This window comes from Ascaphus truei, chromosome 1 (assembly GCF_040206685.1).
Source record: "Ascaphus truei isolate aAscTru1 chromosome 1, aAscTru1.hap1, whole genome shotgun sequence".
Lineage (NCBI taxonomy): Eukaryota > Metazoa > Chordata > Amphibia > Anura > Ascaphidae > Ascaphus > Ascaphus truei.
In genome coordinates, this window is record NC_134483.1 from 103425488 (window position 1) to 103447719 (window position 22232).

The window sequence follows — 22232 nt, forward strand, 5'->3', positions numbered from 1 at the left end:
GTATATCTATGGGTAGAAGTTATGGTAACGGCCTACTCGGTATGTTAAAGCAGGGGTGCTCAACACGTCCTCAAGCACCCCCACCCCACCAGCAGGTCAGGTTTTTAGGATATCCCCGATTCAGCACAGGTGGCTCAATCAGTCCCTGCGTCAGCAAAGATGGCTCAATCTTCAACTGAGCCTTTGATTGAGCCACCTGTGCTGAAGCTGCAATATCCTGAAAACCTGGCCTGTTGGCGGGGCTGTAGTTGAGCACACCTGTGTTAAAGTACTAAATTAATATTTCTGCTTAAATATTAAACATTTTGCATGTGCAGTCTATGTCTTTTACTTTTTGTATCCAAAATATGAAATACAATATTCTAACAGTGTCTGAGGTTTCCCAGTTGATAGGAGAATAGGTCGATTAGGGAAACCAAATGGTTCTTAATCTGCCTACATTTCTGTTCCTTTGCTTCACTGATTCGATCCAAAAATAGTTTTGTTTTTTAATTTTCCTTTTTCATTCTAGAGCATAGATTTGGTTGCGAAATTGTGTAGGAATTTTCTACTTTGGAGAAATACTCGTGTACATATTTTATATCTAGAAAATGGCTGAATTGTTTGTACTCCAGCAGAAGAAGAGAAGAGATAGGGATAAGTGGCAGACCACTGTTAATAATTGTACATTTAAAGAATGTAACTTTTGCTGCTCACCTTCTGCTGATCCCGGCGTCTCAAAGCTGGACCCCAAAATGTTAGGAGATACAAGTTAGAAGAAGTACACAAAAGACTTGAGTAGAGTACAAAAACTTCTGTTTGTATTCAAACACCTCTGGTGTCTGGTCTGAGGAAAGGACAGTTTGTCCTGAAACGTCACTGCTCACTGGCTCTGATGAATTGAATACAAACAGAAGTTTTTGTACAGTACTCTACTCAAGCCTTTTGTGTGCTTCTTCTAATTTGTATCTTCCTCCAACAAAAGAAGAATGCGTTACATGGAGAAGTGCTCTCTTTAAATTTAAGTTTGTAATTAGGATAAAAGTTATGCAGATTTCACCTTTTTGGTGCAAAAGTTCACTTTGATAGAAATGTTTATGGGTATTGCATATTCAATTAATTTCCAAACGAAATTCAACCAAATTTTTTTAAAAATAATTTTTTTCCTCGGGCTGCTATATCGCTACTTTAAAAAAAAAAACCTTATTAGTGAATTTTGAATAATTTAGGCTGTTTCGCTACAACGTTTAGCTCTACAAGTTCGATCAAAATCTTTGCGGGTTTTGGATCGAGATCTCAACGACACGTATCTCAGCAGGATTGCACCTTTCTGCATCTGATACTCGTTGGGTTAAAAAAAAAAAAAAAAAAAGAGTCTCATTTACATTTGAAAGAGAATAATAATAAAAAAAAAACAACATGAAAAACCTTAAATGTACAGTTTAAACCTGCCTTAAACCTATACTTTCCAATTACATTCCGTCTGGAAAATTATCAAATTAAATCGGGCTCGATGCGCAATGTCACATTCCACTGCCCACTTGAAAGTGCAAAAATTATATGTCATAAATGAATGGATTTCCTGATTATATAGTATAAGTAAATGGAAAACAGATGGCTTTACAGAGAGTGTGCATTTACTTTTAGCTACATTTTGAATTACATTCACTGTAATATGTGGAACAGAAGAATACGAACATGGCCTTTGGTAAATCACAGCAATAACAGAAAGTTTCCAAAAGTACAATCCCAAGATGGTTGTGTAGTAAATATTATTGTCAGGCTGAATCTGACATGTATTTCTATTAGGTTCTCATACTTTAATGCAGCAATTTGTGTTAGAATCACTTCTCCCGATAAAAAAAAAGAGAACAAAGTGAGTTTATATATATTTATTGTATGTCTCTACTTTCTTATGAATATCCCAAACCCTCAACAATCCTCGAAATAAAGAATCGTGAAAACCTATATTGTGAGCATGTCAAGACTACATGGGAATTTGTTGGATGCCCTATGATCCTAACTACAGATGAGCGAAACTGACAAAATCTGTTTTGCCGAATTTCCCGAGTTTTCCATTCAAATTCCTTTCTGCAGTGTAAAATCCATTGACAGATTTTTCCAGAATCGCTCCTTGCGGATTAATCCAAAACCGCCACTGGATACAATCTGCTGGTGGATTTTAACAATGAAATCCATGGATTGGATTGTCGGTGAAAAAACAAAATCCGAAAAAAGAACAGGCTGATCCGGATCTAAATCCGCAAAAAAAAAAATGTGCCCATCTCTAGTCCTAACTAATATCTACATAATGAGCTTAGCGGCTTCTCGTGTAAATACTACTATTTCCATGTTAGCTTGAGCATTAGAGAGATCTTCCTCAGCATGTCTGGATTCCTGTATTGTTGTACAGTGAAGCACTTATGTTAGATATACTAATTGTATGAAAAATATAAAGTTATGGAAAAAACAGACCACAAATTCATCTTAATTCATAAAAAAAAAGTTATATTAACGTAAATATAGTGCATTTCGTGAAAGCTTTCAGATGTTTCTCTGAATTGTCTATAAGATACGTGTACACTATGCCTTTCACTCCTATAAATATGTGTTGGTACATGTGATCACTGGCATTGTGTTAGTGTCAAATCAATTTGCGTGAAAAACAATTCATTATCCCTATTGTTTACATTATTAAAAAAAATCTTTAAATGAGAACAGATTTTACGCACCAACTAGGAGAGTGTAACTGTTTATTTAACAAGAAGTTGAAAATTATTTTCCTCTTCCCCTTATTTCACATCTCTTAATCGTTTAATAGTTCAATCACCTTGCTTAATTACAAATGGCAGATGATAAAAAGGGCATAGTTGCCAAAAGCAGTTTGCAGTCAATTTAGTAATTAAAACAAATAAGGAATGAATAATAATTACAAAACTCCGGGAACCTTATTTTGGTAACATTTAGAAGGTTGCAAAAGGATTTTAAAAAATGATCTAATTTGCTTGGATACTCTGGTTCTGATTCACATACTGTTATGCATTCAGTATAAAAGTGAGTGCGAAAGTAAGTCTGTTCTGATTCTCCATAGAGTGGTCTAGAACCCATTAAATGTCCTAGGGCAAGGGGGGCTGAGGGGGGAGTTCAACTCCAGTCATCAAGGGCCACCAACAGGCCAGGAATTAGGGGCATACCTGCTTCAGCACAGGTGGCTAAGCCCGTCATTCTAATCGAGTCACGAGCCACCTGTGCTGAAGCAGGTATGTCCCTAATTCCTGGCCTGTTGGTGACCCTTGAGGACTGGAGTTGGTCACCAGTGATCTAGGGACTTGAAATGGTCCAGTGGATAAAGGCTTAAGAAAGCATTTCAGATATTTTAGGGTTATATTTGGTTGCTTTTCATATGAGTCTAGTTCCTTTTCTGGAGAGAGAAAAAAAACTATGTGAAAACAAATCTTTGAAGACATACAGTATAGAAAATTCTTTTTTCCTAAAATCATATTTAAGATGCGCTAAATGTAATGTGTTGGTGATATGACCTAAAGCACAGATTACAAATGTTACTCTGAAGACGATGTGCTGCAATGTCAGGAGTAATGTAACATAATTGTTGAAAAAGAAGAATAAAGTAAAAATGTATAAACATAACAGACTTGGCATGGTTAATTTACTGATAATCTAGGAGGGATTTGAACAGGACTGGAGTGATTATACAAAGAATGCTACTGTCATTAAAATAGTTGTCCTTGATGTTGATATTCTTTTAACGAAGGATATAAACAGAAAACAAGTCGTCGTCCCCCCCCCCCCCACTTGACGGAATATAAGCTGTCCTTGTTAAAGAACAATATCAAGTAAACAGACCCAAAATAAAGAGGAAGGAAAGACACAAATACAAAAATGAAGCTGCCAACCAAATAACTATATATCAAAGTGATACAAGGCAAGGCACATGTAACTACAAATTAGCATCTGCAATTAGATATGAAGGGGAGAAATTAATCAACGACTTCTGACTTGTCACTGATAGTCTCTAGCTGAATTCCTATCAGCGAGTAGCTAGAACTGATATGTACCTGATGATTAGTGTTACATGTAGCAAAAGGGATAAAAACGCATAAAAACAAAGCTCATCAGTGTTTTGTTTATTTCTGTTGTCACTTTCCAAAGTCTTTTTTAGTTTACCTATCGTTTGCCTGGGCACTATGGCTTTGGTTTCGGCACAATTTTGGCACAGTTTTGGCAGCGGCACTAAAGGATGTTGTGCTATCCTGTGCCATTTCTTTTGTCCTGTAAAAGGTCCAGTTTGCCGACTGTTGATTTATTCAACTTGATTATTGTGAGCTGTGAGCGCCTATAATCCTGCTCTGCTCTTTTTCCACATGACTGACAGATGCAAAGACCCCACTTTATGCTTAGTCTAGAAATAAGGCATACTTTACGTTATTTATTTCGATATTTTCCTAGAATATATTTTACATAGAACAATGAGCAGAACAGCTGAATAAAGACATGATTAGTAGTACTAGTACTGAGGTGGCACTATACTTGCACCATTCTGCATACTGACTGTTTCTTAATTGCTCAAGTTTCTCCCGGAATACACTATAACTAACGAAGTTCCACAACCGACATTGCATGCCTTCCTATTTTATGGGATTATAACTTTTACATTCAAAAGTAATCTTTTTTTATTTTATTTTTCAGTTCTGCAACCCATAGCATATGTTAAAATGTGAATGTCTTTTAATGTCTTTAAAATAAATATGGATCCTAATATTTTTGTAGCCAAAAACGCAAGCAAAAATATTGTCAACGCCTTTATTTTAACTGGAATGGTTTAACCCCTTTGCTGTCAGAGAAGCCATTAATATATTACAATGCAGGCCACTGCTACAGCTCGATTAGAGGTCTGACTATAACTTGCTCATGTACACTTAACATGTAATCACATATATATATCCCTTAGGTAAGGGGTGCGCGTGAATAAAAATGAGTCCTATTGTCCTTGATTGCAAGACAGCAGCCCTTTAAAAACACTGGTTAAAGCAGGGGTGGCCGACTCCAGTCCTCAAGGGCCACCAACAGGCCAGGTTCTCAGGATATCCCTGCTTTAGCATAGGTGGCTCAATCAGTGGCTCAGTCAATGACTATGCTACCTGTGCTGAAGTAGGGTTGTCCTGAAAACTTGACCTGTTGGTAGCCCTTGAGGGCTGTATTTGGCCACCCCTGGGTTAGTGGATTCGTACAATGTGTATGATACGAAAAGACATTAAAAACAGATCATCTTTTCTTTAAAAAAAAACAAAAACAGTTGTACTCTTTGTGATCAGTAACATCACACCAAGTGTCCTCAGATAATTCCAAATACTTTCATCTCTGTACTACAAATATACAATCTTTTGCATGCATAGGTATATTTAAAAAAAAAATCTCTATGTGAAAATTAATGGCACAGAAATATTAATTCAAGATTGCCTAAAGATGATAACGAGCTTGCAGCCTGAGCGATTAAATATTTTATGGCTACAGTTACTGTTCAACAGTCTTATTTGCATCAAGCGCCATGTGACAGGCGCAGAGAAGCTTTTAAGCCTCCCTTATCCATACTTCTTTATATTGAAAACAATAGAGATGCAAGATGTATCTTAGGTATAATTCAAATAACCAGCTGCAAAGAATTAACCACAAGCACATAGCAAACTGAGAATCAGAGAGTAAGTTGCCAGATGTAGCCTTTATGATTGTTTCCAGAGGGGAATGCATAGCATTGTCACTAGCATTTTTTTTTATCTATCCACATAAAAAAATATGTTTATAATATACCAGTGTAGCATTGTATGTGAGGACTCTGCACGGCTTGCTTCAACTGAAAACATGTTTCACAATCCATAATTTCTAAACGTGTACACAACATGCAAATGCAGGCTATTGTATCCTTATATTTATGGCCTGATTATACCGTATTTCTGTAAAGATAGTGGTTTTTAAGCAGAGATGGCTTCAGCTCTGTCTAGTCAATTGCAACTGTTTAAATGCAAGAGTCTGTAATGTGCAAGCTGGTCTGAATGCAACGTAAGCAATAAATTAGTACACATTTACTAAACAACTGCTAGTTAGACATTAACATTGGAGATCGAGGATTTTAATACACACATTATATCAGGTGTAAATTGTACTTGAAGTGGGCACCGTATGTTGGGCATTTAATGGCTCATGAACCTCTGTATGCAGGTATAGTTATATTTATGAGATAGGCCTTACATATACAAAAACAAAAATAACGATTCCTGCGCTCCTACCAATTAGGCTAAAATAAAATAGTGATCTCATGAATAAGGGTTATTTTGTTAAACCCTTTGGCCAAAGCGTTATAAGCCTTCAAGCCATGTCAATGCATAACCATATTTTGCAGGTACCTACACTGAATATATGTAATTATTGTCCCATGGACTAGTGAAAAATGTGAGAAAGCCCTGAAAGGGTTAAATAAAGCATATGCTTTTGTGAGCAGTGCAATTACTTTTAATTGCAATTACAATTAATTGCACTAATCACAAAAGCATATGCTTTATGTAACCCAGGCTTTCTCACATTTTCACTAGTCCATGGGACAATAATTACATATTTTCAGTGTAGGTACCTGCAAAATATGGTTATGCATTGACATGGCTTGCAGGCTTATAACGCTTTGGCCAAAGGGTTTAACAAAATAACCCTTATTCATGAGATCACTATTCTATTATAGTCTAATTGGTATGAGCGCAGGAATCGTTCTTTTTGTTGTTATAGTTATATTGAATACGCTTACATTTTAAAAATAACCTGAGATTTTTTGTGCCAGGAAGGTTGTAATGTGTTACATTGATTTTCAGCCCCTTTTCCATTGCCAGGGTTGACACAAACTGTCCTGAACCTGAGGGCGTTTCTGGATAGTGGTTTTAGAACATACTTTTCTATGACCATAGAGTTCATGTTCTTTTTCTAGTCGGTGATTTTAGATGCCGCGCATGGCGCCAGAAGCATTGCTATTTTTATCATTTAGGACCAATGATGAAATAGGAAATGCTCTAATTTTGTTGGCAATAAATGATATCACATGACATAGAACCACCAATGAAAGACGTTGCTATATTCTTAAAAAGCCCGGGATTTCTTTGACTTAATTTACAATGCCACAGTACCATGAAACCACAATCAAGTATTTCTAAAGGATTTGTATGTTTAATTTGTAATGCGTAGTGGAGAAAAGAGATATAATACGTTTGTGTTTTCTCTTTCTTAGAAATTTAGAGATGTTTTTCCTTGTTAAGAAAGGGCAGAAGAAACTGTTATCCTGTCATAAAGAATGAAAAGCTGGTGAAAATACACTAAATTCTACTCTTGTGAGTTTTATGATTTGCTGCTTTTAGTGGAAATATATCAGGATGTCTCATAATTGCCAGATTTAGCAAAAAAAAAAAAGTATGAACTCTATTTGATTAAACCACATGATTATATCATCAATTTTAACCTACAGTACCAAATACTGGTAATACAGAGCTCTCTGTTACTTATTGAAAGAAACTAGACAAAAAGAACCTTTGATGTCCCTAAAACTGTACAATAAGACTAAGTCTCTCTTAAATAGTTGTATTGTTTAAATATGTTACTGGGGCAGACAGTTCAACTTTGAGCTGAACTCTTCTCCTTGTTTGGCTATTTACCAAATCCCTCCTAGTGCTCTGCATTTAAGGCTATATACTGTAAGCACATGCACGGGCAGCGCTAGATAATATACAGAGACTATTCATGAAATTGAGAAAGACAATAATACTTCACCGCTTCTGTAACATCATTTTAGAACTATTACTATCTCCAAGTTGTCCAACGAGCTCCAAAAGCTGTTGTTTTGGTGTTAAATTTGGCATATACAAATGTAAGCATTGATGCATAGAAGCCCCATTTACATCAGCATACGGTTTGGAGAATGGTGAAATGGTCTAACAGGAGTATGGCAGGAATTACTTGATTCCCATATGATCAATGTTCATCTAAATGGTTGATTAAAACTGCCTTTTGTGAGTACTGTTAGTGTAACCCTAATATCGTGTGTACACGCGCCTGGGGAGGAATGTCCCCTGCACTGGTGTCTTCAGTCAGCTATCGACCCATGAAGTTCCCTGCACAGTCGAGAGAAACCCCAGTCTTTGTGATCCAGGAACTAGCTTTTTGATTTGGAACGCTACAGGACTGTCTAGATATACATTTGGGATCCTATTATTCTAGCCAATGTCATCATTATATGTATACATACAGTACATTCTGTTTCTATATAGGCTGATTCAGTCATTGTACATAGTACTTTGTGTACTCAATTTATCTATTGATTACATTATTGCTTGTATATATGTAGTGGGTGTAGTCACATTTTTTTATGCCTATGCTTTTGTTTATATGGATTTTGCATAATTTTTGTACCATTAAAAAATGACCTAGTTTTAAATATTTCTTCCCTCTCCCGTGAAGGTTTCTGTGTTTGTTGTAAACCTAAAATCCAAAAGAAGTTGGCATCAAATATATGAAACTTGAAACTAAAGGATGGCACAGTTTCTCATTCACTAACTGAATACAGTCGACCTACTGCATAGTAATAGTATATATTCTCAGATGAGAAAAACATATTTAAACATTTAGATTATGATGTTTCAAAAAGCGGTTACTTAAATACCACACAACAACCAAAGGTTGAGAGTGAAGGTGATTAAATAGGAAATTATAATATTTGGAGATAGCATAAATGCAGGCCCTCCGACAGGGGGGAGAGACAGGACAAGTGTCCCAGTGCCCGGCGGCTGCAGGTGGCCCTGCCGGCTGGTGCTGGAAGTTGGGCTCAGACCTCTGGTTGCCGGGTGCTTGGTCCTGGCTCTCCCCAGCTGCAGGCCCTTTTGGCAAGGCCTCTCTCCCGCTGGTGCACGCCGGACGCGGATCACCAATTCCAGGTGGGCCCAGCTTGCGGCCCACACTGGCAGGAGTGAGGCCCGGTCTCGCAGAGAGGGAAGTCCTGCATGGGAGAAAGGCCCGGCAGCATCTTGGGAGAGCCGGGGCTCCAGAAGCCTCAGACCACCCCTAAGGTAGGTAGGGGGGTGTCTGTGTGTGTGAGGTATGTTGTGTGTGTGTGTGAGGGGGGGGGGCATATTGTATTTGGTGCGTGGGTGTGGGGGATATTGTATTTTGTTTGTGGGGGTGGTATTGTATTTTGTGTGTGGGGTGAGGGGTATTGTATTTTGTGGGGGGGTATTGTATTTTGTATTGAATGTTGTCTGTATGGGGGGAGGTGTGTGTGTGTAGGGGGGATTGAGAGAGAGGGAGGTAATTAAGTGATAGCGGAGGGGGAAGAGTATGAAATGAGAGAGTGGGTGGAAGAGGGAGCTGGGGGAGTGAGAGGGGGGAGATTGAGTGAAGAAGAGAGGGGAAAAGAGTGACAGACAGAGGGGGGAAGAGAAATACATGGGAAGGGGAAGGGGCTTGCGAGGAGGAGTAAGAAAGGGGGGAGATGGAGGGACTCACGAGGAGGTGCAAGAGGAGGTGCAAGAGGGGGGAAAGAGGAGGGAACTGGTGAGGTGTGAAAGGGGGGACTTGCAAGGCCGCCGACATGGAGGGAGGGAGGGGGCGGTTAAAATTCTAGTCCTGGGCCCTGCACAAATCTCTTAGTCATACATTTGTTGGCAGAAGCTATCAGTATCCTTCCTGACGTCTACCTTGAACGTTTAACTTTCCCTTATCATGAAGTCATCTACAATTCAGAAGAAATGAAGTCCTAGATAACTGAGAGGAGAGAGCATGATTTTTGTGGTGTTTAGACGGGGTGTTGGGGAGGGGGCGATGAGGTTGTAATAGGCTGAGGGGATCAAAGTTGGTTTTGCAAAGATATGTAGTATATAGACATGGTAAGTGAGAGACTACAACATCTAAATAATAAATATGAACATAAAGTTATCCTGCATGTATAAAGTATTAAAAGGTAAGTCTTATCACAGGGGTGGGTGGGGAGATCTTTGCAACACTGGTTATGATGAAAGCGAAAGATACTTAACCTGGGAAGTCAAATCCAGTGATAGGCCCTTGCTAAGCAGCAGGCACAGGGTGTAATCTATGTCTGGAATAGCAAATCAACGTTGTGCGCCTAATGTACAAATTTGTAGGTGAGATTAAAAATCTAGAAATGTCTTTAATCTGCTTTGTTGAATAATATGTTGAGTATTGTTAAAAAAAATAGTTGAAACCACTTTGTTACTGCTAGCCAGATAGTTGTTACTCCTGACGTACGCATTGTTCACCTATTTAGTTTGTTACAATCGATCTCAAAACTAAAACCTAAACAAAGCTCTCTTTCTAAGAGAACCATTATACTGAGGTTTTGGTTGAACCATGGAGACATTTAAACACACACATTAATATTTCAGGCTACCAGTTAAGAATTATGTGTTGTACTACACATTTTAATGTGCAAAAAAACATATACGGTGAATTCTATATTAATCTGTTTCATTTATTTAGCTAATTACCTATGTTTCTGTCTGCTGAATTTATGGAAAGCTTTCCTGAGAATAAGTCATTGTAGTGTAATGTGTTAGGTGCTTATCTTAAGGTTAAAAACTCAAATTGCAGACACAAACTGAAATGGCTTTTGCCCTTGGGATTTAATGGGAATAAAGTGGTTACATCGAAGCCCTGCAGGCTCAAAAAGGAAATGGGATACATGGTAAGGAATTTGTGGAGGGCAGCTGCCATATAGTTCATTAACAATATAAAGGGGTACTTCAGATACAGCTTGTAAAATGACAACTTTATTCTATTTTGAATGTGAATTCTGGTTTCCGTATTCCTGTTTTGCCTTGTTTACAGGCATATGATTGATTTCCGTCTCTATTTAATTATGTATGTTTGCAAAAAAAGTGCTTAATGCAGAAATCCACCCATTTTTTATTTAAAAAAATCACAATCCACACCTCCAGAGAAGAGCCGGGTTATTTGTAGCTCCATAATGGGATATTTACCCTTTTATGTGCCAGTAAAATACAAGCAAACTGAAAGATGGCCACTGGGGTTGTCCAATAGGAATCTTCGATGTCCTACTTCAGGCCTGCACAACCCAGTGCTTGAGGGCAGCAAACAGGCTAGTTCTCATGATATCCATAGTTCACTCAGACTGAGCCACTAATTGAGCCAGCTGTGCTGAAGTAGGGATCTCCTGAAGACCTGGCCTGTTTGCGGTCCTCGAGGAATGGAGTTGTGCAGGCCTGTCCTACTTGAATGACATTGTGGCTTCCTATTGGCCCATCAAATTAAGGAATGGAGGGCAGTCATTGATTTCCCAAAACACTGGCCCATATAAAGGTGAACATTTCAGGAACCAGGGCATATTGCGCTTCAGCTCCCGTGGGACCACACCCACCAGTTCTGATTGTGTGAGGGGAAAAAATTAGAGGGAGGATTGCTGCTTCAGATATTACATGTGCAAACTATCATTAAAGTTATTTTTTATATTCCTAGCATTCAGTGGAAGCTTAACTGGTGATACAACAGTGGGATCATGTTTTACCTGCACTGGTGCCTGCACCGGTTGTGAGGTCCCCACCCATCAGACCACCTAAGAATTAAACAAATATCAGTCAGCACTACACACACTCACCACAGATACCACATCTTAAGTCCCCTCAATAAAACTGCTAGGTACATTAAAGGAAGTTTTACTGTGGACTTAGTTGTGTCTAGTTTGTGATAGCATTAAAAATAAATATAACCTCAAGCGTTCTTTTAGAAACCATACACAAACAGTTTACATTTTATCCAAGTACTTAGCAAAATGCTCTGAGTGAAACTCATTAATAAAGTACTCCTTTATTGGATTTTACAACCTGGCTGCTGTCGGCTGCAGCACAATTTAACCTATTACAACAATAATAGGAGTTCCATCCATAAATATATAGTAAAAATAGACTGCTTACACTGATTCCCTTTATAACAGCTTATAAATACATCAATAGCAAATAGTTTGTTTACCCATGATTCAGCAGGCATAAAGTAAGACAGTAATCCTCCCTCAGTGTATTTATAGTGTTAGCACAATGGAATTTATTTATTTCCACTAAATAATATCTGAAACAGCTATCTTCCCTACTATTTTTTTGGGAGCTGGACGGGGGGGGTCCTCTGGGGCACTATTTGTAGTTGAATAAATCCCCACCCAGTTCCCAAGGTATTTACCTTTTTGACCAGTGTTTTTGCTCCCATTTGGGAAACTAAAATGGTTACCAATTCGGCCATGGACCTTACAAGCCAACAGAAAGCTGCAACATCATTGAGCGATGACATACATACATTGCGCCTTCCTGTTGCATTACCCCTGGTGGCCATCTTTGATCTTAAATGGAGATTATTGGCAAGTAGCAATTAAATATCTGCAGAACTAGGGGCTCCCCAGAGCTAAATATAGTGTGTTTCAGCTACACAGGAACCTGCGGTATAGATTGTGTCAAAAAATGTAAATAAAATCAGTAGTAGTGAAAATGAGAGGAATTGCTGCTTTAACATTAATATGTATTATTTGATTAAAATGCTGCTTCCATTTAAAAGACAACTTATACATGATTATCTCTGTGAATTTAAATGATGAATACAGTGATTTACCTATCACTGGCAGACAGACAGACAGACAGAATCATTACATTATGCTACCTTACTAGTTGGTTACATTTGCAAATTGTATTAAAACTGTATTGCACAACAAAGAAAAAAGACATTTCATAACACCAATTCCTCCTGGCTCTCGTGGCTTAAAATGGTCAAAAATATAGTACAGTATATCTCCGGCACGATTTTGAAAATATATTCCTTAGTTTAAAAAAGCAGTCTGACCACCTGAATACTGTAAAATAAATGCACCTGTTCAGGGGGGCAATCAGAAAATCTGATTGGGGGGTGCAGTTCGGCCTCATGATGCTGCGCCGTCACATGGCAATGCGTTGAAATGGCAATGCCTCACCGTGTGATGGCGCATTGTCATGGCAACGTGTCACCATGTGGCATTGGGTCGTCACATGCCGTGTTGCGCATGGAGGGCTACTCTCTTACTGTGGGGAAGAGTGCGGCACCTCTGTATGCACAATAGCAATACTTGGGGGTGTAAATGCACCTTGCACCCCCCCCCCCCCACGTTTGTGCTACTTCACCTGTTCAGAAGGCCAAGTATAGGAGTTTTCTACTGGAAATTTATTTTACGCACCCTAGAGTACTTCATATATGAAATGATAGTGTACAGGGCTTTGAAACCTCCATACTGTAAGTATCTTTTGTTAAGTGCATTGTGACGGTTGAAGGTCTGAGAAATCCTACCTGTGTTACCTGCACTCGGGGGTCGATGTGTCACGCCTGGAGACATGCTGTTTCTCTGCAATGATGGGTGGGCCAGGGGCAGGAGGTTGTGGTTACCCAGTGAGCAGACTGAATTACTGTATGCCAAGCTGTTTTGATTGGTCACTGGGATAGAAACAGGCATCTCAAAATTGGGTGGGGGACCAGCCTGTGCAAACGAATAAAGAGAACAAAGATAAAATAGCACCAATGCACAACAGCAACTGCTTTGCTAATTTTATGAGAGGCAAATCCAGAACATTTTTGAAGAATTCATATACTGTAGTTTTTCAGTTATATTTTTCATTTCTGTATATGAATTGTATTTTGTTTCTTTTGTCACCCACTGTGCGGCCATAGAAGCCGGCATCAATGTGTTACCGGCCCCTGTGGTAGTGAAGGGGTAACACCGTCACTGCTTAAAAAATAACAATTCGCGTTTTGGGAGAACAGGTAATTTTCAGTGTTGCTTAAAATATATTAATTTGAGGTACTGTGTATCCTCTGAGAAGCAAAACAAAAAGGGTAGAATTATGGAGTTGTGATATCTACAAGTCACATTTATCAAATCAGCAACGACTTTCCACTGTAAACATGTTTATAATAACTCTTATTCGCATACATCCTGTCAACATATATATATGTATACGTCAGCCACGTTATGGTGACACTGACCGACTTGTAGGCTTAGCTCCCTTTACTAACTGCAATACTGCAATATATTCATTTTGATTACGCCCTAGTTTTGATAATAAGTAGATATACAGATTTATAATTGTAAGAATTCACAATTTTGCAATATAAAATAGATTATATTTTGCAGGTAAAGCGAAAGCTCGGTAGAAGGGCACATTTAATAAATGGTGTTACGCCAGAGGAGTCCTTTAGTGCATTTATTTATATGTGCAATAAGGTGCTTCACAGCTTAGCTTCGCTTTGTAAATATGGTCCTAGCAAAACAACAATGGGTAAAATAAAGGCTTTTTGGAAGCGCGTTCCTCACTTGAAATGAAAGCCCTACTTTAGGACTTATTCAGGTCCGATGCGGTCGCTTCAGACCATACTGAATAAGGCATACAGTACTTGTTCAAGCCGAACATCAGGTAATGTTCATGTATACATAAGTTATTAATGCTGATAAACTGAGCAATCCAGCAATCCAGTAAGCACAAATCTGAAATAGTTGGTATCATAACTTTGGCAAAGAGATTCTTATTTTGACATTTGCATATTTTGTACAATTTAATTTATGCATCTAAAAATCCCCCAGAAATATTATCATATACCCCAATATCAATATTGTTGGATATAAAGTTAATATTTCAATAACAATGGCAGCAGCCGGCCCAATTTGTTCAAACAGGATATCTGTCTTGAAATACCGCAGATAATTAATTTTTATTGCATGCACACATTAAGTTAAAAAAAATACTATATTTAAAGTATTCCCAGATATAATAAAATGCATTAATCATGGGCCGAACTGTGCAAAACGTGCCAGTAACTGTTACATTCTCTGTAGTAATGTCTTGCAGCTGTTCTCTGATCATGCATGTGTCCCTGAGACATTCATGTATTATTGCCATTTAAGTGTAATGGAAAAAAACTACCTGTTAAAAACAGGGCAGTATAAATTCATACACAGTTGACATTTTATCTGTCCTAGGCATACCAAACATTTAAACCACTGCAGAATTGTGAAAACTGAACTTTCTGGATGTATACATAAATATTGTAAATAAAAATACCCCTTGTGGGTACATATGCAGGGCTTCAACCCTGCTTTTCCCCATTATCGCTTAGGCTGCGGTCCCAGTAACAGCCTGTGCGCACGGCGCGGCGTGCACTGTGCGTGTAAGCACCGCCCCTCAGTGGGGCTGGGCCCAGTAAGCACCGTGACGCAGAAGGTGCAGCCGCGCCGTGCGGCAGGGTTTTTCCCAACTCAATAAAATTGAGTTTACTCCTAGCGACGGAGACGTGGCCACGCCCCCACCGGCGGTTCACCCAATGAGGGCGAACCAGCCGCCTGACGTAATGGCCACGCCCCCGCAAATCCCCGACCACGCCCCCTCCCGTCGCAAGATTCTCCTCTCCCTCACAGACCGCAGATCGCGGTTAATGCTGTGCACGCGCCGCCCCCCCCCCCCCGCCGGGTGCGCGTGTCACAGACATTACTGGGACCGCAGCCTTAGAATGGTGTGCTGCCACTGCAGCCAGGGATTCTGGGTAATGTCATACAAATGAGCACTCACAGTGAGTCACTCTTTACTTCTTATCCATTTTAACTTGTGCCCCTATAAACATACGCCTGCCACATTACACAGCTTTTCAGGACAGCCTGGGTTAAAGAAGGGCATACATATTAGAATTAGCTTATTACCACATAATCACAGTAGTTATAAGGAGCAACCCATGCAATATCCTACATGTGTTTTTTTTTAATAAATCAGTTCTGTTGTATTAGATAATACACATTTTTTTGTAATTCAAACCTTAGTGCCATTTTTAATGAGTTTTAATATATTGAGCATCCTTAGATTTCTATAGCAGGTTTTAGTCCACATCCGCAGCAGTGCAAGATGTAACATTTTCCTGTTTGTGATAATTTGTTGCCAATATTCGCAACAGTTTGAGCTGCAAACTGTAACAATAGATAATGTTACCTTAGTAATATAAGAATACAGAGTAGCTGCTGAGTTACACTGACTGAAGGATTGATTGAAACTGAGGCAGCCATTTAGAGAACCTTGGGAAGCAGGGAGTTTGCTTATCGATTACAGGAGAACTAATCGATTGGCAGCTTAGGTAATTAGTTGTCAATAAAGCTAATCAAAGGCTGCATATATTAAACAAAACAAACAAAATATATATATATATATATATATTATATATATATATTATTTTTTAATGTGCCTCTTGGACTGTCTCTTTAAAAAGTAGTGGTACTAAAAAAATATTTATATATATATATATATATATATATATATATATACATATATATCTATATACTGTACAGTGTTCGACAATCTTATATATCTGCACGCCCGGGGCGAGTGGATTTAACATCTGGGCGAGCTCCTATTGGCCCAAGCAGCACACATGTTTTTTTTTTTAATTTTCCCTGCTCGCGCTGAAAAAAAAAAAACTCCCCCTACCTGACTGCTGATTGCCGCATGCTCCCAGGTTTTGTGGGCGCGCGGCCAGGCTCTATATGAGCCCTCCCCTAACGAGTGGCCTCCCTTGTGATTGGTTGAGACTGATTGTCTGCTGCTCTCCGCTATGTTATCCGGTGGCTCTTTCCCTTTTTCAGTTCCGGGCCCCACCTTGCTCTCTGCACACGCGCACACTCACCTGTCCGCTGATTGCCCGCCAGCGTTGTGTGCCAAGTCTTGCGCTCCCAGCCAATCGCCGCCTCGCATTGCATCCCCACGCTGTGCCCTGCGCTGTGATTGGTGGGTTCCCTCCCCCTGGTCCCGCCCCTGCTCGAATTTTCCACTGTCTCCCCTTCTTCGAGCTGTCATTGGTGTGCTCCCTGCTCTGCGTGGATTGGCCGCTGGTTCGCGCGCGGATTGGTAACTCTCTCTCCATGCCGGCGCACGTCCCCGCTGCCTCAGACGGTTCAGAGAGTGAGAGGGAGCACGCGAGGCACCAGGCCGGTACCGCCACCCCCCCGTCAGCCCCCCGAGGAGAGGCCCAGACACCAGGGAGCAGAGAGGCCTCTGGGAGGTAACGAGTTATGTCAGAGGCCCTGAGCAGAGAGGAATGTGGGAGCGGAGGAGTGACGCGGGGTTGAGAGACCCAGGAGAGGCAGAGCGAGTGCACAGGAAGGTGTGTGTGTGTGTGTGTGAGAGTGAGTGTGTGTGTGTGTGTGTGTGTGTGTGTGTGTGTGTGTGTGTGTGTGTGTGTGTGTGTGTGTGTGTGTGTGTGTGTGTGTGTGTGTGTGTGTGAGAGAGTGTGTGTGAGAGAGTGTGTGTGTGTGTGAGAGACAGTGTGTGTGAGAGAGAGAGTGTGTGTGTGTGTGTGTGTGTGTGTGTGTGTGTGTGTGTGTGTGTGTGTGTGTGTGTGTGTGTGTGTGTGTGTGTGTGTGTGTGTGTGTGAGAGAAAGTGTGTGTGTGTGATGACTGACTGGTTGACACTCTCTCTCTGTCACTCTCACCCTCTCTCTGTCTTTGTCTCTCACCCTCTCTCTGTCTTTGTCTCTCGCTCTCTCTCTGTCTTGGTCTCTCTCTCTCTCTCTCTGTGTCGCTCTCTCTCTGTGTGTCGCTCTCTCTGTCTGTGTCTCTCTCTCGGTGTGTCACTCTCTCTCTCTCTCTGTGTGTCGCTCTCTCTCTCTCTGTTTGTGTCGCTCTCTCTCTCTCTGTGTGTCGCTCACTCTCTCTCTCTGTGTGTGCGTCGCTCTCTCTCTCTCTCTGTGTGTCGCTCTCTCTCTCTCTGTGTGTCGCTCTCTCTCTCTGTGTGTCGCTCTCTCTCTCTGTGTGTGTGTCGCTCTCTCTCTCTGTGTGTCGCTCTCTCTCTGTGTGTGTCGCTCTCTCTCTCTCTCTGTGTATCACTCTCTCTCTCTCTGTGTGTCGCTCTCTCGCTCTCTCTGTCGCTCTCTCTCTCTGTGTGTATGTCGCTCTCTGAGTGTGTGTGTCGCTCTCTCTCTCTTTGTGTGTGTGTGTGTGTCGATCTCTCTCTCTCTCTCTCTCTCTGTGTGTGCCGCGCTCTCTCTGTTTGTGTGTTTGTAGCGCTCTCTCTCTCTCTCTCTGTGAAGCGCTGTCTCTCTCTGTGTGTAGCTTTCTCTCTCTCTCTCTCTCTGTTTCTCTCTCTCTATGTCTCTCTCTCTGTGTGTGTGTCGCTCTCTCTCTCTCTGTGTTCGCTTTCTCTGTGCCGCTCTCTCTCTGTGTGCGTCTCTGTCTCTCGGTCTCTCTTTCTCTCACCCACACACCCTCCCTCTGTCTCTCACCCACACTCTCTCTGTCTGTCTCTCACCCACACTTTCTCTGTCTCACACTCTGGACCTGGATATCTTATTTACGCTATATATCTTAACCGAAATAATCTATACTGCTTTCTTCCAGATCTAACTCTCGAGCTTCACACAGAAGACATCGGAATCCCCCGTAACCCAGAAGACAGGTAGGGAACACCTCCCCTCCAATGTATAACATTGCGGGAATGGGGGTACTTGGACATCGAGGGACTGCGGATCAGGTAAGATCCCAGGCAGGATTGCTGCTTTAAATATTGTGAAGCGAGGGCATCCAGACAATGGTTAAGGGGTGCAGGAAACTGGTCATTCACATCTGGCTTTTTTTTCTAGATCCGACATTTACACACACACATACATACACACACACACACACACACACACACACACACACATGTAACAAGGACTAATTATAGTATAATGTAATACAATAAATAAACGAATGTTGTTCTTACTAGGAATTTATTCTTTTTTTTAAAGCGGGCTGGGGGCGGGACTAGGGGCGGGACTGGGGCCAGGGCTAGGTGGCGAGTAGATTTTTTGTTCGGCGAGTAGATTTTTGGGTGATTTGTCGACCACTGTATATATATATATATATATATATATATATATATATAAAGATCTATATTTATCAAACTGATTTCAAGTTCTTGTGAAGAAATATTTATGCTGTAAAATTGGAAAGGGCGAGATGCTTTCTAATAGAAATCCAATTTTCTTTAAAAGGTGTAATGTTGTGAATGGAAAAGTAGTGATTCTCTGGGTGTGCAAATAAAAAGGAGTGGTAATCCAAACCACCGATACCAATAGTAACAATACCCTTTAACCACAGCACAATCATTAATCATATCAACCTTACCAGTGTCCTTTCTTTGTTAAAGTCATGTTTACTTCAATTTAACAGGCTAGAACAGTATTAAAGCAGCAATCCATGCCGGCGGATATTGTTTGCAAATTATTATATAAGAGAATATGGCCGCACACACTTAAAAAAAGGCCTCAGCAGGTGTGGTGCACGGTAAAGGGTAAATAGTTACAGTCTGTACGGATCCCTACAGATGCAATATACCGTTTATATTGGATCCCTAGGGATCCTTATAGACTATATAAATATATATATATACTGTTTTTTTTTTAAGCAGGTGGTCTCCAAACCTGAACTCAGTTAAGTTCAGCTCGATGGACCCCCTGCTTCCGGAGATACTTACTTCCAAAGTGGGCGCTGGTAGCGACTCTCCTCGGATACAAGGGTTCACAATACGTCTTCTTTTAAAAGATTTTGGGCCCTGAGGACCAATAGGAAGCCGTGACATAATCGATGCAGCTTCCTGTGGCCCACGTGACGCTGAAGCTTTCAACTTTAAAGCCCCTCAGCCGGAGCAGCTACGGGCACCTACTTTAGAGGTAAGTATCTCCGGAAGCAGGGGGTCCCCAGAGCCGAAATTAATGGGGTTCATCTCCGGAGACCAAAAAATTGGCCGGCATGGATTTCTTCTTTAAGACGATCGTGTGTGGAACCAAGGGGTTGTACATAAAAAGGCATACTGTATGAGTTACATTTTGGGGGTTAGTATTATAACTCACAATATATTCCTCATTGCAAGAAGTACATTTATAATATATAAATCTACAGTGTAACATTTTTCTTGACAAATAACCCATTGCCTTTCTTTTTTCTTCAATTATACTGATTGCCTTTTTTGTATTTTGTACAGTAGCTCAAAAACTAAGAAAGATGCATATACACTTGCAACACAGGCGTTTTTGACACAAGTGTTGCAACAGGGCCGGAAACCTACAAAAATATACACGTTTGCTTACTTTTGGATAGTTTTACACATACAGTATGCTTCCATTTTTGGTGCATGTGTGGCATGTACCTAAATGGGTTTCAATGATTTTTAGGACTTAAAATGTGTGCATCATTTCTATTATACGTACAGTATGTGAGTTTTCGGAACATGTGACATTTCAGCTGGCAAATGACCCGTAAAATAACACCGAAGTTGATATAACTACGTATGTCATTTTAACCCTAGAACTGCTCAATTAAGGTAAGACAAAGTAAAGCTTCACATCAATGCATCCATTCAGTGACAGAGTGTTCTACACATTCTCAATAGGCAGATTTTATCTGAATACATTTTAGATGTTAATAGCAAAATAATTGCCGTTTTAAACACTGCCAATCTAGGTCCAAGTCATTTTAGTTGCTGTTGAGAAATATAAGTGCAGAAAGGCCATTTACTTTGGCAAAACTTGTAATAATTCTGCGGCTTACAATGTAATGATGTCAAGACATATGGGAAGTGCTATATAATATATATATAGATAGAGTTTACTCTATTGACATTCTTATTAACATCAATGGACAATTCAACATTTTTACATATGTTTATGTTTCAGGTGGGTTGAAATGTATTCACTAGAGCAGGGGTGCTCAACTCCTGTCCTCAAGCCTTCTCCGCCACCCCCCAACAGGTCAGGTTTTTAGGATATCCCAGCTTCAGCACAGGTGGCTCAATCAGTCCAAGCTTCAGTGCCGGTGGCTCAATCAGTCCCTGCTTCAGCACAGGTGGCTCAATCAGAAGCTCAGTCTTTGTCCGAGCCTCTGATTGAGCCACCTTTGCTGAAGCTTGGATATCCTGAAACCCTGACCTGTTGGGGGGGACTTCAGGCCTGGAGTTTAGCGTCCCTGCACTAGAGGAGTAAATAAATGTGATTCCATAGACAAAAATGCACCCACAATGACCCACATGTTCTTCTCTACTAATTAGGTGAGCTTCTTTAATCTTGAATGTTTCCAGCAGTGCACTCTAATGATGTTATACTCAAAGTACAAATGCAAGAATAATTATTATCAGATGTTTTTGAACCACAAAATACATATCGTTAGGCTTCTCCGCGGAAACCTGAGCAACCCTTTTCATGAAGTGCCATAGCCAGCTTTTTTTTCTGCTGGCATCGCTCGTGTTTTCTTATGGATGAAGAAGTCAGGTTCCTTTGTGTACCAGTGGTTACAGATTATAACCCATGTTATTATATCCACAAGCCAGCCTTTCAATGGCTCTTTTTTTTCCTTCTGTATGAGGCAAGGCTTAAACGTTGTACATTTTAACTGCTACGCTGTGTGTTCTTACCACCCCTAGTTTGTGGTCAGGTTGGAAAGACAAAAATGGATATAGTGTGCCATGTGTTTAGAGCGTCTGTTAGGCTGTCATTTTAATGGTGCCATCCTTCCTGTGTAAAATGGCAGTGTCCAGTTTGCAAAACAGGACACCCTATACTTTCAAACCACAACGACCACAGTCTGAATTGCCCTTTGTGGTGCACGAGGTCAGTAATTATGCTGGACACCATTTGTTTTATTTCAAGGTTTTCATTGCAGAAGGAGTACAAGTCAAGGTTTCTTTTTTAACACAGAAGTGACACATTAAGTCACTTATTTGCCTGTTTCCCTGTTAGTCATGATGAGCAAGACAAATAAATCAGGGGCAAGGCAGGCATCAAATCGTTCCATTCGACAAGGGTCTCGTAAAAATGTGCAGCCGTGCTTACCGAAATGTTGGACTTGTACTGACCATTGGTGACTCTGGTGCAAACAACAACCTTATGTGTGTAAACTGTGTTCGGAAATCAGTATATGCATAGTTAGCATCAGATGGGCATGTGTGTTTCAACAAGAACTAATGAAGAATTCCGAGACAAGGATTTCATATAACTCTTTAAAATGCCCTCTGCCCACCCGCTGGTAATCCCTGCCTCCTGTCCATCTCAATGCCAACAGCTGTTATTTCTGTGATCAACATGGGTTTTAAGAGGCATTCATGTTCCTGCTCTCAAATTGCAGCACTGCTACATAAGCAGCTAAAAGGGCTTGTGTGAAAAC

At 40.4% G+C, this 22232-nt stretch overlaps 1 protein-coding gene across 23 annotated transcripts in view; it reads right to left on the minus strand.

The window, feature by feature from the left end:
* The window catches only part of MEF2C (myocyte enhancer factor 2C), a 248192-nt gene that overhangs the window by 23800 nt on the left and 202160 nt on the right, over positions 1–22232 (minus strand). For 16 of the 23 annotated variants that reach the window (XM_075592977.1, XM_075592906.1, XM_075592880.1 and 13 more), the window contains 2 exons: positions 13357–13543; positions 11564–11611 (listed from right to left, as the gene is read on the minus strand). In XM_075592977.1, the coding sequence (XP_075449092.1) occupies positions 11564–11611; positions 13357–13543 (235 nt within the window). The remainder of the gene's footprint in view (positions 1–11563; positions 11612–13356; positions 13544–22232) is intronic. The other 7 variants (XM_075592956.1, XM_075592914.1, XM_075592995.1 and 4 more) reach the window with 3 other exon arrangements.